Source organism: Punica granatum, chromosome 5, assembly GCF_007655135.1.
Source record: "Punica granatum isolate Tunisia-2019 chromosome 5, ASM765513v2, whole genome shotgun sequence".
Lineage (NCBI taxonomy): Eukaryota > Viridiplantae > Streptophyta > Magnoliopsida > Myrtales > Lythraceae > Punica > Punica granatum.
Genome location: NC_045131.1, coordinates 3,746,892 through 3,763,808, shown reverse-complemented (window position 1 = coordinate 3,763,808; position 16,917 = coordinate 3,746,892). Strand labels below are relative to the sequence as shown.

The 16,917-nt window shown below is 40.1% G+C and overlaps 1 protein-coding gene across 2 annotated transcripts; it reads right to left on the bottom strand.

Moving 5' to 3' along the window:
* Nucleotides 1-184: 184 nt before the first annotated feature.
* Nucleotides 185-3,044, bottom strand: LOC116209635 (translin). Of its 2 annotated transcripts, none has more exons than XM_031543336.1 (7): nucleotides 2,596-3,044; nucleotides 2,243-2,339; nucleotides 2,036-2,151; nucleotides 1,417-1,461; nucleotides 938-963; nucleotides 756-809; nucleotides 185-524 (listed from the first exon to the last, which is right to left on the bottom strand). In XM_031543336.1, exons 1-7 carry the CDS (start codon nucleotides 2,960-2,962, stop codon nucleotides 519-521), a joined length of 711 nt encoding a protein of 236 aa, XP_031399196.1. In that variant the 5' UTR covers nucleotides 2,963-3,044; the 3' UTR covers nucleotides 185-518. The 2 variants fall into 2 exon arrangements, with proteins under 2 accessions (XP_031399196.1, XP_031399195.1); XM_031543335.1 differs by having other exon boundaries at nucleotides 674-809; nucleotides 2,596-3,042.
* Between the last annotated feature and the right edge of the window lie 13,873 nt (nucleotides 3,045-16,917).

The window sequence follows — 16,917 nt, the reverse complement described above, 5'->3', positions numbered from 1 at the left end:
AGTTGTCCACATAAGCAATTCTCAACAAAAGTAAAGGTCAGTTTTGAATAATGTTGTAGTCACAAAAGCATAGCAAATCATCCCGCGGAAAAGAAAAAATTATCCGAATTGACGATGGTTGCTCTGTTTAAATCACTGACCGGCTTGATATGTTCTCCTCACATTCAGTATCGACACAGAGGGGGGAAAAAAAAAAGACATCATTTCCCTTAAAAATTGCCGAAAATTTGTACAACATAAAGGAGGTCGCAGATGGACAACTCAAGCTCACATTTCAGTAATCATCTGTAATTTACTTACATATTCTATTCTCTGTTTCCAAAAAAAGTCTTCAGTACAGCGTGCTTGTGTTCAAAGCTAATACTATCGACTCTTGACGGACCGACCAAGAGAAAGATCATAAAAGGGTGACTACTGCTGCCCTTGTGATACCTGGTCTTCCTTAGAGTCCCCACTGGAAGTCAAGCCTCGGATCTTCACATCATAGTAAACTTCCTCAACCTTTCGAAGGTCATACTTCAAGCCTGCAAGTTGGAAAAACGGATATTGTCAAATAAGAGTCCGGTGATCGAGAGAAAATTCGGTAGACAAAAAGGGCGCATTTCTTAGAGTTCTCTATTACTGGGGGTTGGGAGTGGGGAAAAGAAGAGAAGTTCCAGAGAAGAAGGATTACTGTCGAACTTCTTGCGAAGGAAGTCATTCCTAAGGTTAAGCATTCGGAAGGATGCATTAAGATCTGTTAAGAACTTTAGAACCTTTCTCGGGCAATCATAGTCTCCAGCTGTCACTTGGTTCACCACATACCTAGGCTGTGTAACAAGCCAAAATGAAAAACATACTGTTGAGAGGAATAAGAACAAAGAAACACTGAATGCAATCATGCAGATTTATTTAGGAGGGATACTGCAAGATTTTGGATTTTGAAGGTGGTGCGCACCAGCTCATTAGACATGAAACAGACACCTGCGCCAAGTACAATTTCACATAAGATACTCATTAATGGGACAACACAGTTAAATAGAACCGGATAAAGGTTTACGACCACCACATGATGCAATTCCTCATCTCCAATACGAGTAATAAATCAGAAAACGTATTGTCCCCTCTTTTCTTACTAAAAGATATGCAAATACAAGTCAAAAACAAAAAGTGCTAAGTTTTCTTAAAAGGCAAAGCCATGTATAGATGAAAGCATATCAAAGAAGAACTTTGAAAAGGATAACATTTTTAAGCTGCAGCATTATCCCAGGTGGAGATTCAATTGGCCAAGTGGAATCTCAAATCAAAAGAAACTCAAGTGGATGGGATACCGAAATATCAGAGAAACATTCCTATAAGTTTCATAGACCTAAACAGAGCAGATAATCCAATGAATCGCTTTCTAAGAGAATACTTATTGTAAACTGCTAAACTCACCTATAAGATAATCCTCAATGTCCAGACCAAACTCCGAGTTATTCACTGCCAAATCATTTGTTGGTCAGATCTTTCCATCAATAAACCTTCGATATTACATATGAACCAAATTATATGAAATAAAAAGGCCCCGACTGTAATTTTTCTAAGTATAAAAAGAAATTTCCATTGTCTATATAATGCGCTGGAATCATATCTCTGGAAAATCTTTTTTGCATCATCAGCAGGAACATAAGAAATACAATCACCAAATCAAGGATCAGTCCACATGTCAAAATCATTGCAACGTGTACTGAACTCTTTAATTCTCCTCAAATATCATAGCGAACGAAGCCACACATTATATAGACATGTAACATCTAGTCGGAAAAAGCTGATGTGTCTTGTACGGTTTTAATTGAATGAATAATTACAACTGTTACATCAACGAGGATACTGGAAAGATTAAGGTTCAAGAAAAATATAAATAGACAGCTAAAATTGGGTATGTTGCAGATGGCCATGATTGAGCAGATCAATATAGAGACAACTGTGCTAAGTTTCAGCATGGAAAGAAGTAGACCACATATAGCAGGCATAATATAAGATTGCCCAAGAAGACTTTAACACCGTTACATACATCCAAGTTTTTCCTCAGCTTCATCATGCATGAGGAGATTCCCGATCTCCAACCAGTGCATGAAAGCAAGGAGGGAAACCACTGTCTGCGTCTCACTCCTCCAATCACCATGATACCTAATCCAAAACACAAGAGCTACAATCACGGGCATGAACTTAATTCAAACAGAAGATGGACGAACCAAACCTGTCAATACTATCCACTCACCGATAATATTGACCGGGGCATTCGCTGAGGATCTTTGCTAGCCGGCTATAGTGATCTTTTATCTCTCCAATCTGAGCCTTCGCCTTGTCCAAAACCTCTGCATCAAAAAACACATCACAGTCAACTTCTTCTCCTTGTCGGCAAATTTTTTTGGTAGAAATAGAATTTTCCATCGGAAAGCAGAAACGTAATGCTAAACTCAAATTCCAAGCTGAGCAGCAAATGATTTAAGCTTAGCTATAGTTCCATCACTGCACGACATTCTAATCTCGCTAACGGGATGCTTCACGAGCAGCAGTCAAAATCACACAAGGAAATGTGGCGATGAACAGAGAATTTGCAACTGAAAGTACCGGGAAGGGGGCGAGACTGGTGAACGAGGAGGAGGCTGGAGTGCATGAGCCTGGTGGCGGACTCAATCTCCATAGCGACGGTCCGAATGCGGTCCCGCAAGCTCCCGGACTCCTCCAGCTGGACGCGGAAGCCCTCGAACTGCTTCTCGAGCTGAGGCGCGGGGGGATCAGAGGACGCCATTGGAGCTGAGCAGAACGCTGCGGACCGAGGACGGGCGGAGGCGGTTATGGCGAAATAGGGGGCGGGGGAGCCAAGCGGGCGAGTGATGGTGATGGCCGAAGCGGTGGAGAGGACTGAACCGACACTGCTAGGGTTCAAGGAGAAACGGGAGGATGCGCAGTAGGCGTTTCGAAACGCTGACTTCATAGTCTTCAAGTGACTGTACTGTCCGTAAGGGAAGTTTTCCTTCCTTCTCTCCTTTCCAGATGGCTCCCGCCCCGGTTGCCGGAAATATCCTTAGTTGTGTAAGTAATATCTCATATATTTTTTTTCAGTGTTAAGCATGATATACGGAAGTATAATGGACCTGATTAATTCAGCTTAAGCGTAATCAATTCATTAAAAAGTAAAATTCTTCTAGTAATTTTTTTTCAATTTCACTTCACTGAAAAAAGAAAAAGAAAGTGACGACGGATGTGTGAGCTATTTCTCTTATTTAATTAAAATAGAGCGTCAAACGAAAAAAAAAAAAGTTAAATTGGGGAATATAATGTAGAAAAATGAAAAGATGATATTGAAAAGATAATCCAGTCATACATCGAACAGATGTATTCTACTTGTAAAATATATATATATATATATATATATAATATGTATAGATATTTGTAATTCTTTCTTATAGTAATTACAACTATTTTATAGAAAATGCTGGCTGATTTTTTGGAAATGAATAACAGAGATTTTGGAGGAGTTATTTAAATTACTTGACAAAGAGTATTTATTGAAATTTGTCTGAATATATATTGAAAAATAGAATTAAAATTAAAATTGCTACATGTCCAATTGACTCCTTGTAACTTAATTTACATATATCAAATGTTAAAAATAGTATAGAGAAAACAAATATAATTTTTTGAACGTATAAAGTATGAACATCTGTCTCCAACCATATAGGTTATAGATCACGGGCTTAAAAAGCCACTTCCAATCTTATCTAAGAGGCCCAAAAAATGTGCCGGACTAGGCTTTAGGCCTGGACCTGGACCTGGCCCAAAGCCACTTCTAATCTTAACTCCGACTAGGTGAAAATGAGTCTGTGAGAGCACATCTAATAATAAGGCTGCGTTCAGTTCGCCGGAATGGAATTAATAGAAAATAAAATGGACAGGGATTAGAATTAATAGAGAATGGTATAGAAATTCTGATGAAATTTATTTTATTTGGTTGGACGGAATAGAAAAAGGGTGAAGACTGAAAATACAACATAAACAAGACAAAAAGATATAAATACTCATCTTTTAAAATATAATAAAATGTTATATTAAATAGAATTAAAAAGAAAAAAGAAAATGCATTATTCATCTTCTTCACCATGAAAAAGATGAACAATACATGGCTCCCTTGCCGCCAGGGGGTTCGTGAATGGGGTCAAGGTCGACCTCTTGGGTGGCAACTTTCCCAATCTCCGCCTCGCCTCTGCGTCTAAGTCATCTTCAGTGGTCAAAACCACGCGAAGGAGGGAGCAGATGCAAAGTGACGAGAGCTGCGCTTTCGAATGGGAGACCTCGCGAAGGTGGCAGCGTTGTTCTCGTCGGCGACGATAGCCACCAGTAGCCCTGCTGTGAGGACTTCAAGACTGGACCGCATGGAGGACATCCTAGGTGGCTCTTGATCCACCCCAGACTTCGAGCCTCATGAAGGTCGAATCTGTGGCTCGAGAGGCCATGGCAAGCTGCCGGCGATGACGATGGAGCTTGAGAGCAGTAACGGTTGAACGGTGGCAATGAAGGGGCTGAGCTGAGGACAAGATGGGGATTTGATCTCCGTTGCTGATGTGAGTTGCTATGGAGGATGGTGGAGTGGGTAATGGCCATATCCCCCTATGGAGGATGAGAGAGTTCATCTAGAATTGCTATTCCTATTCCGGATGCAACCAAACACGGAAAATATCATTCCTCGCTGAATAGATCCGGAATGAATTTGCTATTCTGGTCAACCAAATATGCCCTAATAATAGTAGTTTTCCCGCGAACATGGCATATGTACATCTCTGATCAGATGATATACCGATCTTACTTCTTAAACAATGCGCTCTAGTTATATTTAATTGATGAGGCATCCAAAAAATTAGTGGCCGTGTTTCGCATGGGCAGATAAAAGTGTCCTGTTCAGTGCGCTTATTCTTCGTCCGATGCATAAATTTCTCGTTGCTAAGAGGGTATCTTCGCATAGGTCAATCCATGAGAAATCAAATTATCGCTATGTCTACTCAATCATCAGGTGCAGTTCTTGTGACGCTGGATCAAACTGAAAAAGAAGAATGAAAAACAAAATCACCGCGATTGCAGCGAAAGTAAAATTCCTCAAAAGCCGCAGTAGAAGATGGGTTGAAGATGGAGTAGCCCCTGGGTCGACCACAACTGCAAGAGGAATTACTACAGCCATGAGTTTGCGTAAGCGAAATGGCATATGTTCCTGCAGTAAAAAAACCTCGCTCGACTCTAATTTACATACAGTCGCATGCCTTCCAACCGAGCAACATCTTCTTCCAATCATAACTTATGCGCTGACCAGTCATGAAGTTCACTGAGAAAAAAAAATGGGGATCTGTCGGATTAATCGGTTAATAGCATGTTTCATACACTAACATGAAACCTTGGACACTCAGGTCCAATAGTATTCAAATCTCCGTTCTTATGTAGGGCCGCCAGGCAGTACATACGTGAGCCGTCCCGCAGATCATGAGAACATGTTATCAACACGTTCTGGAGACAAACATAGACAAAGGTAAACCCCTGGGAGGCTGAAAAAACTAATTCGAGGATTACCAATCTTTTTAACCGATACTGTTGGATCCTTCACATAAAACTGGTCCCCGCCGTGATTGGGAATGGCTGGGGACGGAGACACTACTTATTTCTAGAAAACAGAGAATTTGCAACTGAAAGTACAGAGAAGGGGGCGAGACTGGTGAACGAGGAGGCGGATGGAGTGCATGAGTTTGGTGGCGGACTCAATCTCCATGGTCACGGTCCAAATGCGGCCCCGCAAGCTCCCGGACTCCTCCAGCTGAACGCGACGCGGGGGGATGACCGGACACCATTGGAGCTCAGCAGATCGCTGCGGGCAGAGGATGGGGCAAGGCGGTTACGGCGAAATGGGGAGCAGTGGAAAGCAGAGCGGGCGAGTGAGAATGATGGCGGGAGAATGCACGGTAGGTGTTTCAAAACGCTGACTTCGTAGTTCCAGTGACACGTAACAGTCGTCAGCTCTCCTTTCTGTAATTTTTCTTTTTATTTTTTTTTTAATTTGAATAAATTGCATTAGTGGTCCAAAAATTTTTACAAATATTATAATATGGTACAAACAGTTTTTTTTGCTACTTAATAGTACACAATCTTGCAAAGTTGTTTCAGTATAATACATACCGTCATCTCGTGATTGCATCGTTAAGCAGACACTGACGTGGCCGAAACAGTAAACAGAAGGGCGCCAAAATGTTTTACAGAAGTTACACGATGGTGCAAATTCTTTTGAAATTATAACTTAATAGTACAAAATGTTTTACAAAAATTACATAATGATGCAAAATGTTTCTTTAAGTACCTTAAGGGTTCACAATGAGATCAAATTATACACAATCTGTAATAGTTGAGGACTGCCTCAGTAAACCATTAAAGGGAATAGTTTTATATGGCAGAAGTCGAAATCAAGACTCGAGTAGAAGAAGAAGGGAAGCTCAAGACGATGAGATGGTTGGACCCTGTGTTGGGAATTGGTGTATGCCCTAGAGGCAATCTATCATCAGTTCTGTAATATGACATGTATTTCATTATATTACGAGGCATATCTGTTATTGTGTAGATTGCGTTAAATATGATTTTATACAATAATGTCCTTGGAATAGTATGTTCAATAGGCATCAAGTGTGACTTGATTGTGAGATCCTATAATTACCGAACATTATTCCTAAATGTCCATAGTCAAAGTATTATCGTTAATTAGGACAACGATAATACGGTTAGACTAGTGTGGGTGTTGATTGATGACCAAGTCTCACAGGTCATGGATATGGAGATATCAAATCACATCACATGTATACATTAAGAGTAATGTGTATTGGACTGATCCGCCATGAGATTGCTACATGGGTTGTTACGTGACTGTCATTAGCATATCTCAAAGTGACTATAATGTAATGGTCCTTTGACTTGAGGTCACCATAGATTCCTACATGTAATGTCATATACTTTGATACTGTCAAACGCCACTGTAACAGGATGGTTATAAAGACAGTTATTGGGTATACCACAGAGTATGGAGAGGAATGTGAGTGATCAAGATAGGATTTGTCCCTCCTACGAAACGGGAGCGATATCTCACGGCCACTTGGTGGTTAAGTCTAAAAGTGTATGCATACCCAAATGAGTCGATATAATGATATCGAGCTCATTTGTTCTGATAGACTTACCCGGTAAACCAAGAAAAAGAGATATTGAGCCATACAAGGATGTCATCGACCATGCCTTGGGCTCAATAGAGATATAGAGGACAAAGGGATTATATTACACGGTAACGGAGGTCACAAGGTTCGTCGAGAAATTGACTTTCCGATTACTTGAGTAACAGTGATGCATTGCTAGATGCCACTCACTGTTTGTAATATTGAAATAGAGATTTTGATATTACTGTCAACGTAATTGGGAACCTACAGGGTCACACACTACGACTAAATTGAAGAGATATCTTGAAACAAATAAAATCGTCTAATAGAGATTAGATGATTTATGGTGCGACCGATTAATCGGATATTTAATGAGATTAAATTTATTGATTAATTAGACTCGATTTATTAGATTAAATGGACCTAATTGATGCACGATCAATATGGTGACACATGGCCTTTACGTGAATAGACATGTGTATGGACACATGTAATGTGGAAACCCAATTTGGGTTAGTCCCACATCGGCCAGGGACTTGAATTGTCCCCCCCATATTGCTTATAAAAAGGGGGGCAATGTGCATATATAGATATATCAGCAGAGACATATATATATATGTGTGCTGCATATATATTTGCTAATATATATATATATATACACGTAGTGTATGCATGTGTGTGCATATAAGTATATATATATATATATATATATATTTGAGTTGAATTGTTCAACTCAAATAAGGTCCATTAGTTTAATAAATTTCGGGTGTCGTATCGGGGTGTTTCTTTCGAGTGTTGGTCGCTAACACCGCCGATCTCGAAAACTCGTCGACAAAGTCGGTGTGGATACCAGTAGAGGCGTCACGCGTGGGACGCTCGGTCGACAACTTTAAATATTCCAGGTACGCTTTTATTTACTCTTACTCTTCTAGTAGGTCTTGGAATTAGTTTCACGGGTAGGAAATTTTGAATTTCTGTTCCTTTTTCGCTTCCGTTGCGCCCCGTGGAACTAGCAATTGGTATCAGAGCCTAGCTAGTTAGAATCTGAGTAGATAATAGCATAAAATATGATTTTATGCTTGGTACTGGTATGATTATGTTTGATATTTGCGGTGCATGACTGTTAGACATGGACTATGTCCTAGTTGTGTTAGTATAATAGTTATACGTGTGGACTATTATGTAATAGTTACATAATAGTGTATAGTGAGATTGATTAAATGTTAATCAAATCCCTCAAAATATTAAGTCCATATCCTTCCACCGTGTAACGCTCGTCAAGACCAAGATCGATGAGTGTGTAGACCTTGCCTTCGCAGGATGCCCTTATCTATCCTAGTAAGATGTTGTGTTTACCAGTGGGTCGGACTTAACTGAGCAAGCCTAATAGGATTAGGAGTTCAGAGGCATGTAGTTGGGCATCGATCTATAAGATAGATTTGAATAAGGAGTTATTCACTCAACTAATCAAGAGTTGCATGTGATGCAATTGGGAAAGTGAGTTCCCTACCTAAATAGCCAGTTCTGGGTGAATCAGCCCTCGCTGACTCAGAGCTTGGTGAGATATGGATCTTGAGCTACTATGAGAATGATATTCTCTGAATCAATGTTGAGGGTCATTGATTTGATATAAATAGTGGGAGCAATATTTATAAAGTCCTCATTAAATATTGATGTGTCATAATAATTATTTTGTATATTTCTATGGTAGTTACCATGGCAGGGAGCACTTCTAGTACTTTCTGTTTGCGATCCGTCCTTGATAAGGACAAACTGTCAGGGAATAATTTCCTTGGTTGGTATCGAAACTTGAGAATTGTTCTCACCCAAGAAAAGAAGCTATATGTCTTAGAGCAACCTCTTCTTGCGCCACCGCCTGACGATGCCCCCCAAGCTGAGAAAGATGCTTATAGTAAGCATCATGATGATGCCGTAAACGTCGGATGTCTCATGTTAGTCACCATGGACTCGGAGCTTCAGAAGCAACACGAGAACATGAAGGCGTACGATATGATCGTGCATCTCAGGCAGCTCTATCAAGAGCAGGTCCGACATGAGAGATTCGAGATCTCTAAAGCACTTTTTCAGGCAAGGTTGACTGAGGGTAGCCCGGTGGGTCTTCATGTACTCAAGATGATTGGGTACGTTGAGACTCTGGGAAGACTGGGATTTCCTCTTGGTCAAGAGTTGGCCACAGATTTAGTCCTACAGTCGCTGCCCAGCAGTTATAGTCAGTTCATTATGAGCTATAATATGAATGACTACAATAAACCATTGCCTGAACTGCTTAGTATGTTGAGAACAGCTGAGCATGATATCAGCAAGGGGACGTCCGTTCTAATGGTCCAAGGGACCAAAAGAAAGGGCAAGAGCAAGAGTAAAGGCAAGAAGGCTAAAGGTGCATCCAATTTTGACTTGGGTGCGTTGAAGCCTAAAGCCAAGGTGGCGAAGAATGATTACTGCTTCCATTGTGACAACACTGGACATTGGAAGCGGAATTGTAAGATATACCTGGAAGAGTTGAAGAAGAAGAAGGGAAGTGAGACTTCCACTTCAGGTATCCATGTTATAGAGATTAATGTATCTACTACTTCTACATCTTGGGTATTAGATACCGGATGTGGTGCTCATATTTGTGGAAATATGCAGGACCTAAAGGACAGTAGATCGTTGACAAAGGGCGAGGTGGACCTACGAGTTGGAAATGGAGCAAGAGTTGCTACATTAATTGTAGGGACTTATCACCTAGTTTTACCTACTGGGCTTGTATTAGATCTTAACGACTGTTATTATGTACCTGCTATTAGTAGAAACATAATATCTGTTTCTTGTTTGGACAAGAAGGGATTTTGTTTCACTATAAAGAACAAGTGTTGTTCTATGTACATGAATGATGTATATTATGGCAGTGCACATTTAAGTAATGGTCTGTATGTTCTTGATCTAGATACGCCTATTTATAATGTGGAAACCAAACGGCTCAAATCTAATGATTCGAACCCGACTTACCTTTGGCATTGTCGTTTAGGCCATATTAGCGAGAATCGCATCTCTAGACTCCATAAGGATAGATTACTGGACTCGTTTGATTTAGAATCGATCGAGACATGCGAACCTTGCTTAATGGGGAAAATGACTAAGGCCCCTTTTACCGGAAAAGGTGAGCGAGCTAGTTATCTTTTGGCTCTCATACATACCGATGTATGTGGACCAGTGAACAAGCTTGCTAGAGGTGGGTATCTCTACTTCATTACATTTACTGATGATTTCAGTAGATTTGGATATGTGTTTTTGATGAAACACAAATCTGAATCCTTTGAAAAGTTCAAAGAATTTAAGAATGAAGTGGAGAATCAGTTGGGTAAGAGCATTAAAGTTCTTCGATCAGATCGAGGAGGTGAATATTTGAGCTATGAGTTCGCTGACTATCTTAAACAGTGTGGGATTTTATCTCAACTGACTCCACCTGGAACACCACAATGGAATGGTGTAGCTGAGAGGAGGAATCGAACTTTATTAGATATGGTTCGATCTTTGATGAGTCATGCAAACTTACCTGACTCCTTCTGGGGATATGCTCTACAGACAGCTGCTCTCATATTAAACAATGCTCCGTCGAAATCAGTTGAAAGGACACCATATGAGATGTGGTATGGGAAGCGTCCCAAGATGTCTTTTCTAAAAATATGGGGTTGCGAAGTTTATGTGAAGAGATTGTCTTCGGATAAGCTTGGCCCTAAATCGGACAAATGTTACTTTGTGGGGTATCCTAAGGAAACTCGAAGATACTATTTCTATAATCCCATCGAGGGCAAAGTGTTTGTCGCTCGAACTGCGGTATTCCTTGAGAAAGAGTTTCTCTTCAAAGGAACTAGTGGGAGGAAATTAGAACTTGGGGAAGTTCTACCACAAAATGACATTGACCAATCGACGGGCGATGTTGCAGAACAAGTACCACAAGTTGTTGTGGCACAATCTTCTGCACAAGTGACACAGGAGCCTCGTAGGTCTGGTAGGATACGTCATGAGCCCGAGAGATATGGATTTCTCGTGACTCAAGATAATGACGTATTGCTCATAGATAATGATGAGCCTACAACCTATGCGGAAGCCGTAATAGGCTCTGACTCTGAGAAATGGCTGGTGGCCATGAGATCTGAGATGGAGTCCATGTACACTAACCAAGTATGGACTTTGGTTGATCCACCTGAAGGGGCAAAACCCATTGGGTGTAAGTGGGTCTTCAAGAAGAAGATTGACATGGACGGTAATGTGATTACCTTTAAGGGCCGACTTGTGGCAAAAGGTTTCAGACAAGTTCATGGTGTTGACTATGACGAAACCTTTTCCCCGGTAGCTATGCTTAAATCCATCAGGATCTTGCTTGCAATTGCAGCTTATTATGATTATGAGATCTGGCAAATGGATGTCAAAACTGCTTTCCTGAACGGGAAGCTCCTCGAGGATGTGTTTATGACACAACCTGAGGGTTTTGTCGATCCACATTGTGCCGGAAAGGTTTGTAAGCTACAACGGTCTATTTATGGACTGAAGCAAGCTTCTAGGAGCTGGAATCTTCGTTTTGATGATGCAATCAAAGAGTTTGGTTTCATCAAGAATGAAGATGAACCCTGTGTTTACAAGAAGGTTAGTGGGAGCGTAGTAATCTTCCTGGTGTTGTATGTAGACGACATACTTCTGATTGGGAATGACATTCCTTCCCTACAGTCTGTGAAGACTTGGTTGGGAAGGTGTTTCTCTATGAAGGACTTAGGCGAAGCTACCTACGTGCTAGGTATTAGGATCTATAGAGATAGATCCAAGAGACTGCTTGGCCTAAGTCAGAGTGCATACATAGATAAAGTGCTTCGGCGCTTTAGCATGCAGGATTCTAAGAAAGGGTCGCTGCCTATGTTACATGGCATAAGCCTTTCGAAGGCTCAGAGTCCTTCTACTCGAGAGGAGAGGGACAGAATGAATAGGATTCCATATGCGTCAGCTATTGGATCTATCATGTATGCTATGTTATGCACTCGATCAGATGTCTCGTATGCTTTGAGTATGACGAGTCGATACCAATCAGATCCAGGTGAAAGACACTGGATCGCAGTAAAGAACATCCTTAAGTACTTACGAAGGACTAAGGAGATGTTTTTGGTATATGGAAGCGAAGAAGAGCTCGTTGTAAGAGGTTACACCGATGCTAGCTTCCAGACCGATAAGGACGACAGTAGATCGCAGTCAGGGTATGTGTTTTGCCTGAATGGAGGTGCTGTGAGTTGGAAGAGTTCCAAACAGGAGACAGTAGCCGATTCTACCACAGAGGCCGTTTGGATCAAGAAGTTCGTGACAGAACTTGTTGTGGTTCCTAGCATCGCAGACCCAGTGGATCTCTATTGTGACAACAATGGAGCCATTGCGCAAGCTAAGGAACCCAGGTCTCACCAGCGATCCAAACATATACTCAGGCGCTTCCATCTCATTCGCGAGATTATCGACAGAGGAGATGTGAAGATATGCAAAATACCAACAGATGAGAATCTCGCAGATCCACTTACGAAGCCTCTTGTGCAGCGCAAGCACGAGGCTCACACTAGATCTATTGGCATTAGACAAATGCCAGATTGGCTCTAGTGCAAGTGGGAGATTGTTGGGAATTGGTGTATGCCCTAGAGGCAATCTATCATCAGTTCTGTAATATGACATGTATTTCATTATATTACGAGGCATATCTGTTATTGTGTAGATTGCGTTAAATATGATTTTATACAATAATGTCCTTGGAATAGTATGTTCAATAGGCATCAAGTGTGACTTGATTGTGAGATCCTATAATTACCGAACATTATTCCTAAATGTCCATAGTCAAAGTATTATCGTTAATTAGGACAACGATAATACGGTTAGACTAGTGTGGGTGTTGATTGATGACCAAGTCTCACAGGTCATGGATATGGAGATATCAAATCACATCACATGTATACATTAAGAGTAATGTGTATTGGACTGATCCGCCATGAGATTGCTACATGGGTTGTTACGTGACTGTCATTAGCATATCTCAAAGTGACTATAATGTAATGGTCCTTTGACTTGAGGTCACCATAGATTCCTACATGTAATGTCATATACTTTGATACTGTCAAACGCCACTGTAACAGGATGGTTATAAAGACAGTTATTGGGTATACCACAGAGTATGGAGAGGAATGTGAGTGATCAAGATAGGATTTGTCCCTCCTACGAAACGGGAGCGATATCTCACGGCCACTTGGTGGTTAAGTCTAAAAGTGTATGCATACCCAAATGAGTCGATATAATGATATCGAGCTCATTTGTTCTGATAGACTTACCCGGTAAACCAAGAAAAAGAGATATTGAGCCATACAAGGATGTCATCGACCATGCCTTGAGCTCAATAGAGATATAGAGGACAAAGGGATTATATTACACGGTAACGGAGGTCACAAGGTTCGTCGAGAAATTGACTTTCCGATTACTTGAGTAACAGTGATGCATTGCTAGATGCCACTCACTGTTTGTAATATTGAAATAGAGATTTTGATATTACTGTCAACGTAATTGGGAACCTACAGGGTCACACACTACGACTAAATTGAAGAGATATCTTGAAACAAATAAAATCGTCTAATAGAGATTAGATGATTTATGGTGCGACCGATTAATCGGATATTTAATGAGATTAAATTTATTGATTAATTAGACTCGATTTATTAGATTAAATGGACCTAATTGATGCACGATCAATATGGTGACACATGGCCTTTACGTGAATAGACATGTGTATGGACACATGTAATGTGGAAACCCAATTTGGGTTAGTCCCACATCGGCCAGGGACTTGAATTGTCCCCCCCATATTGCTTATAAAAAGGGGGGCAATGTGCATATATAGATATATCAGCAGAGACATATATATATATGTGTGCTGCATATATATTTGCTAATATATATATATATACATACGTAGTGTATGCATGTGTGTGCATATAAGTATATATATATATATATATATATAATTTGAGTTGAATTGTTCAACTCAAATAAGGTCCATTAGTCTAATAAATTTCGGGTGTCGCATCGGGGTGTTTCTTTCGAGTGTTGGTCGCTAGCACCGCCGATCTCGAAAACTCGTCGACAAAGTCGGTGTGGATACCAGTAGAGGCGTCACGCGTGGGACGCTCGGTCGACAACTTTAAATATTCCAGGTACGCTTTTATTTACTCTTACTCTTCTAGTAGGTCTTGGAATTAGTTTCACGGGTAGGAAATTTTGAATTTCTGTTCCTTTTTCGCTTCCGTTGCGCCCCGTGGAACTAGCACCCTGGACCTGCAAGAGAAAGAGAATGGACAAAAGGGAGTGAGAAAGGGAAAGAGAATAGGCAAAAGAGCGGGACTGAGCTCATGAGCTCGAGATGTAGAGGAGGTGGGGCAATGACTATGCGTGCTTGAGCTTGAGTTGGTTCCAGACCATAGGAAAGCCCAGGAACCTGCAGCGGCGGAGGAGCGGAAACTCACGGCGATGCTCTGGTCTTGAGCTTGGGTTCCAAGTGGAGAGAGCTGAGACAAAGGAGGTCGGGAAAATAGATCTGATCTCATGCGAGGGCCAGGAAGTAGAAGATATAGTAATGAGGAGGTATCGGTGCAGTGATGGGGTGACGATGAGTTACTCGCCGACGGGAGCCGGTCCGATGGTGGTAGTCGGGACGAAGGCAACGTCGCTGCCTTCTCTTCTCCCTCCTCGATCTTCTTTCCTCATTCTTCACGGTCTGTAAGTAGGGAGAGAGGGAGCAGACAGATTGAATTATGTAAAATATTTTGTACTATTAAGTTACAATTTCAAAATAGTTTGCACCATCATGTAACTTATGTAAAACATGTTAGCGTCTTTCTATTTACTATTTCGGCCACGTAAAAAATGTGCTGACACGTAGTGAGCCACGTCAACGTCAGCTTGACAACATCAATCGCGAGATAATGGTATGTATTACACTGAAATAACTTTGAAAAAATATATACTATTAAGTAGCAAAAAAAAAACTGTTTGTACCATATTGTAATATTTGTAAAATTTTTTAGACCATCAGTGCAATTTATTTATTTTTTAATCCAGTCCAGTTCCAACTTCGAAGTTAATTATTATAATTAAAAAAAATTATCGAAATGAATGTTCCGTAACTCTGCACTCCACCCACTTTCTCACTCCACCCACTTTCTCAATGCATACTTTATTCCAATCGGTTACTAAACGCTGGGCCGAGAAATAAGATTGAGCTGATTGGGCCTTGGCCCAACAAATCTTTCCAAGTTTCTTTGTCCTCCTACCCGATCCAGAAAGAGGAGTTCCTCAATATCATGCATTAACACCACACAGGACCCCGTAAAATTGACAAAGCATACATTGCACGGCGATATCAATGTTGTGACTGAAAACGATGCAAGATATTGATGATGCCGCATTCGTATTGCCCAGTGACAGTACAATATACCCTTTCCTAAAGCGATCTGTTTATCGGCCTAACTCGAGAATGGCTTTTGAATTTCCCTTTCTCTGGTACGAGAAACCTAGCTAACTCACAAATGTGAAAGCGGACATTTATGCTGATGGGTGATGAGGACCAACCTGAAATAGGTCCCTAGCTTCCTCCATAGAGATTAGTCCAAATTTTTTTCCCTTTTAATTAATTGAGCATTAAATTAAAAGTCTATTTAGCATTGAGAAAGAGGGTCCACTGCAATAATAATAATAATGTCCGGCTCAATTATGCACTAAAAGAGAAAGTGAAATATAAAGCTTAAAATTTCTCGAGGGCCATCTCTCGTAACATACATTTTTCTTTTTCTCATTTATTATATTAGATATTAATTATCAAAGTAAATAATTAGTATATAAAAAACATTACTTACTTAGAATTAATTCCTATGGTCAACCCCTTTTATGATTAACTAGCCAAGAGCCCCGCGCTTCGCTGCGGATTGAAAAATGGGTCTCAAATAATTTGTTAGATATACTAATATTGAGAACTATTATCACGTATATATCTGTTTATTTATTAAAGATGATAAGATCTTAAGACGATGTGTTTGGAGCGTTTATGGGCACCCGCGAAGTATAAATTCCCAAGAGCGAGAAATGTTTCCATTGACAACATACATTTTTTTAAACAATTTGTATACATATTATTTTCAATATGAAATTTCTACTGATTAATCTATGAAAATGTACTTTTTTTTAAATAATTGATCCGATCATAATGACTGGATAATTTATCCCGTCGAGTGGACATGATGACTTGCTACCTTATTCGGGTCATATTACTAACAAAGCAGTTAAAAATGTGAATATTTAGAAATGAAAATTCATAAAAGTAAAGCAGTCGCGAGGGTACTAAACGTATTTTTATACAAAATTTCTTCCAACTTTTATAAACAAAAGTTGGATGAATTTTTTTTTTTTTTAAATAACTGATTCGACCATAATAACTGGGTCATTTATTTCGATGAGTTGATTGGATAACCTGCTACGTTATTCGGGTCGGATTTAAAATATTAAGAAATGGGTTAAAAACAGGACCAAACCGTTAATTTGACTTGATTGTTTGACCGGATTATCTAATATATTTTTTGGATTGGATTTAATAATTTACAAAGAAAAAATGAATTATAAAAATTTTAAAAAAAACTGCGAGTGGGAAAAT

Bases quoted from the DNA above. Each gene is read 5' to 3' on its own strand.
- LOC116209635 (XM_031543335.1), bottom strand. From the start codon at position 2,962: ATGAAGTCAGCGTTTCGAAACGCCTACTGCGCATCCTCCCGTTTCTCC. The intron at 2,340-2,595 runs GTACTTTCAGTT...TTTTTGATGCAG, and splicing joins CCAGTCTCGCCCCCTTCCCG to AGGTTTTGGACAAGGCGAAG. The intron at 2,152-2,242 runs GTGAGTGGATAG...GTTTTGGATTAG, and splicing joins TGCCCCGGTCAATATTATCG to GTATCATGGTGATTGGAGGA.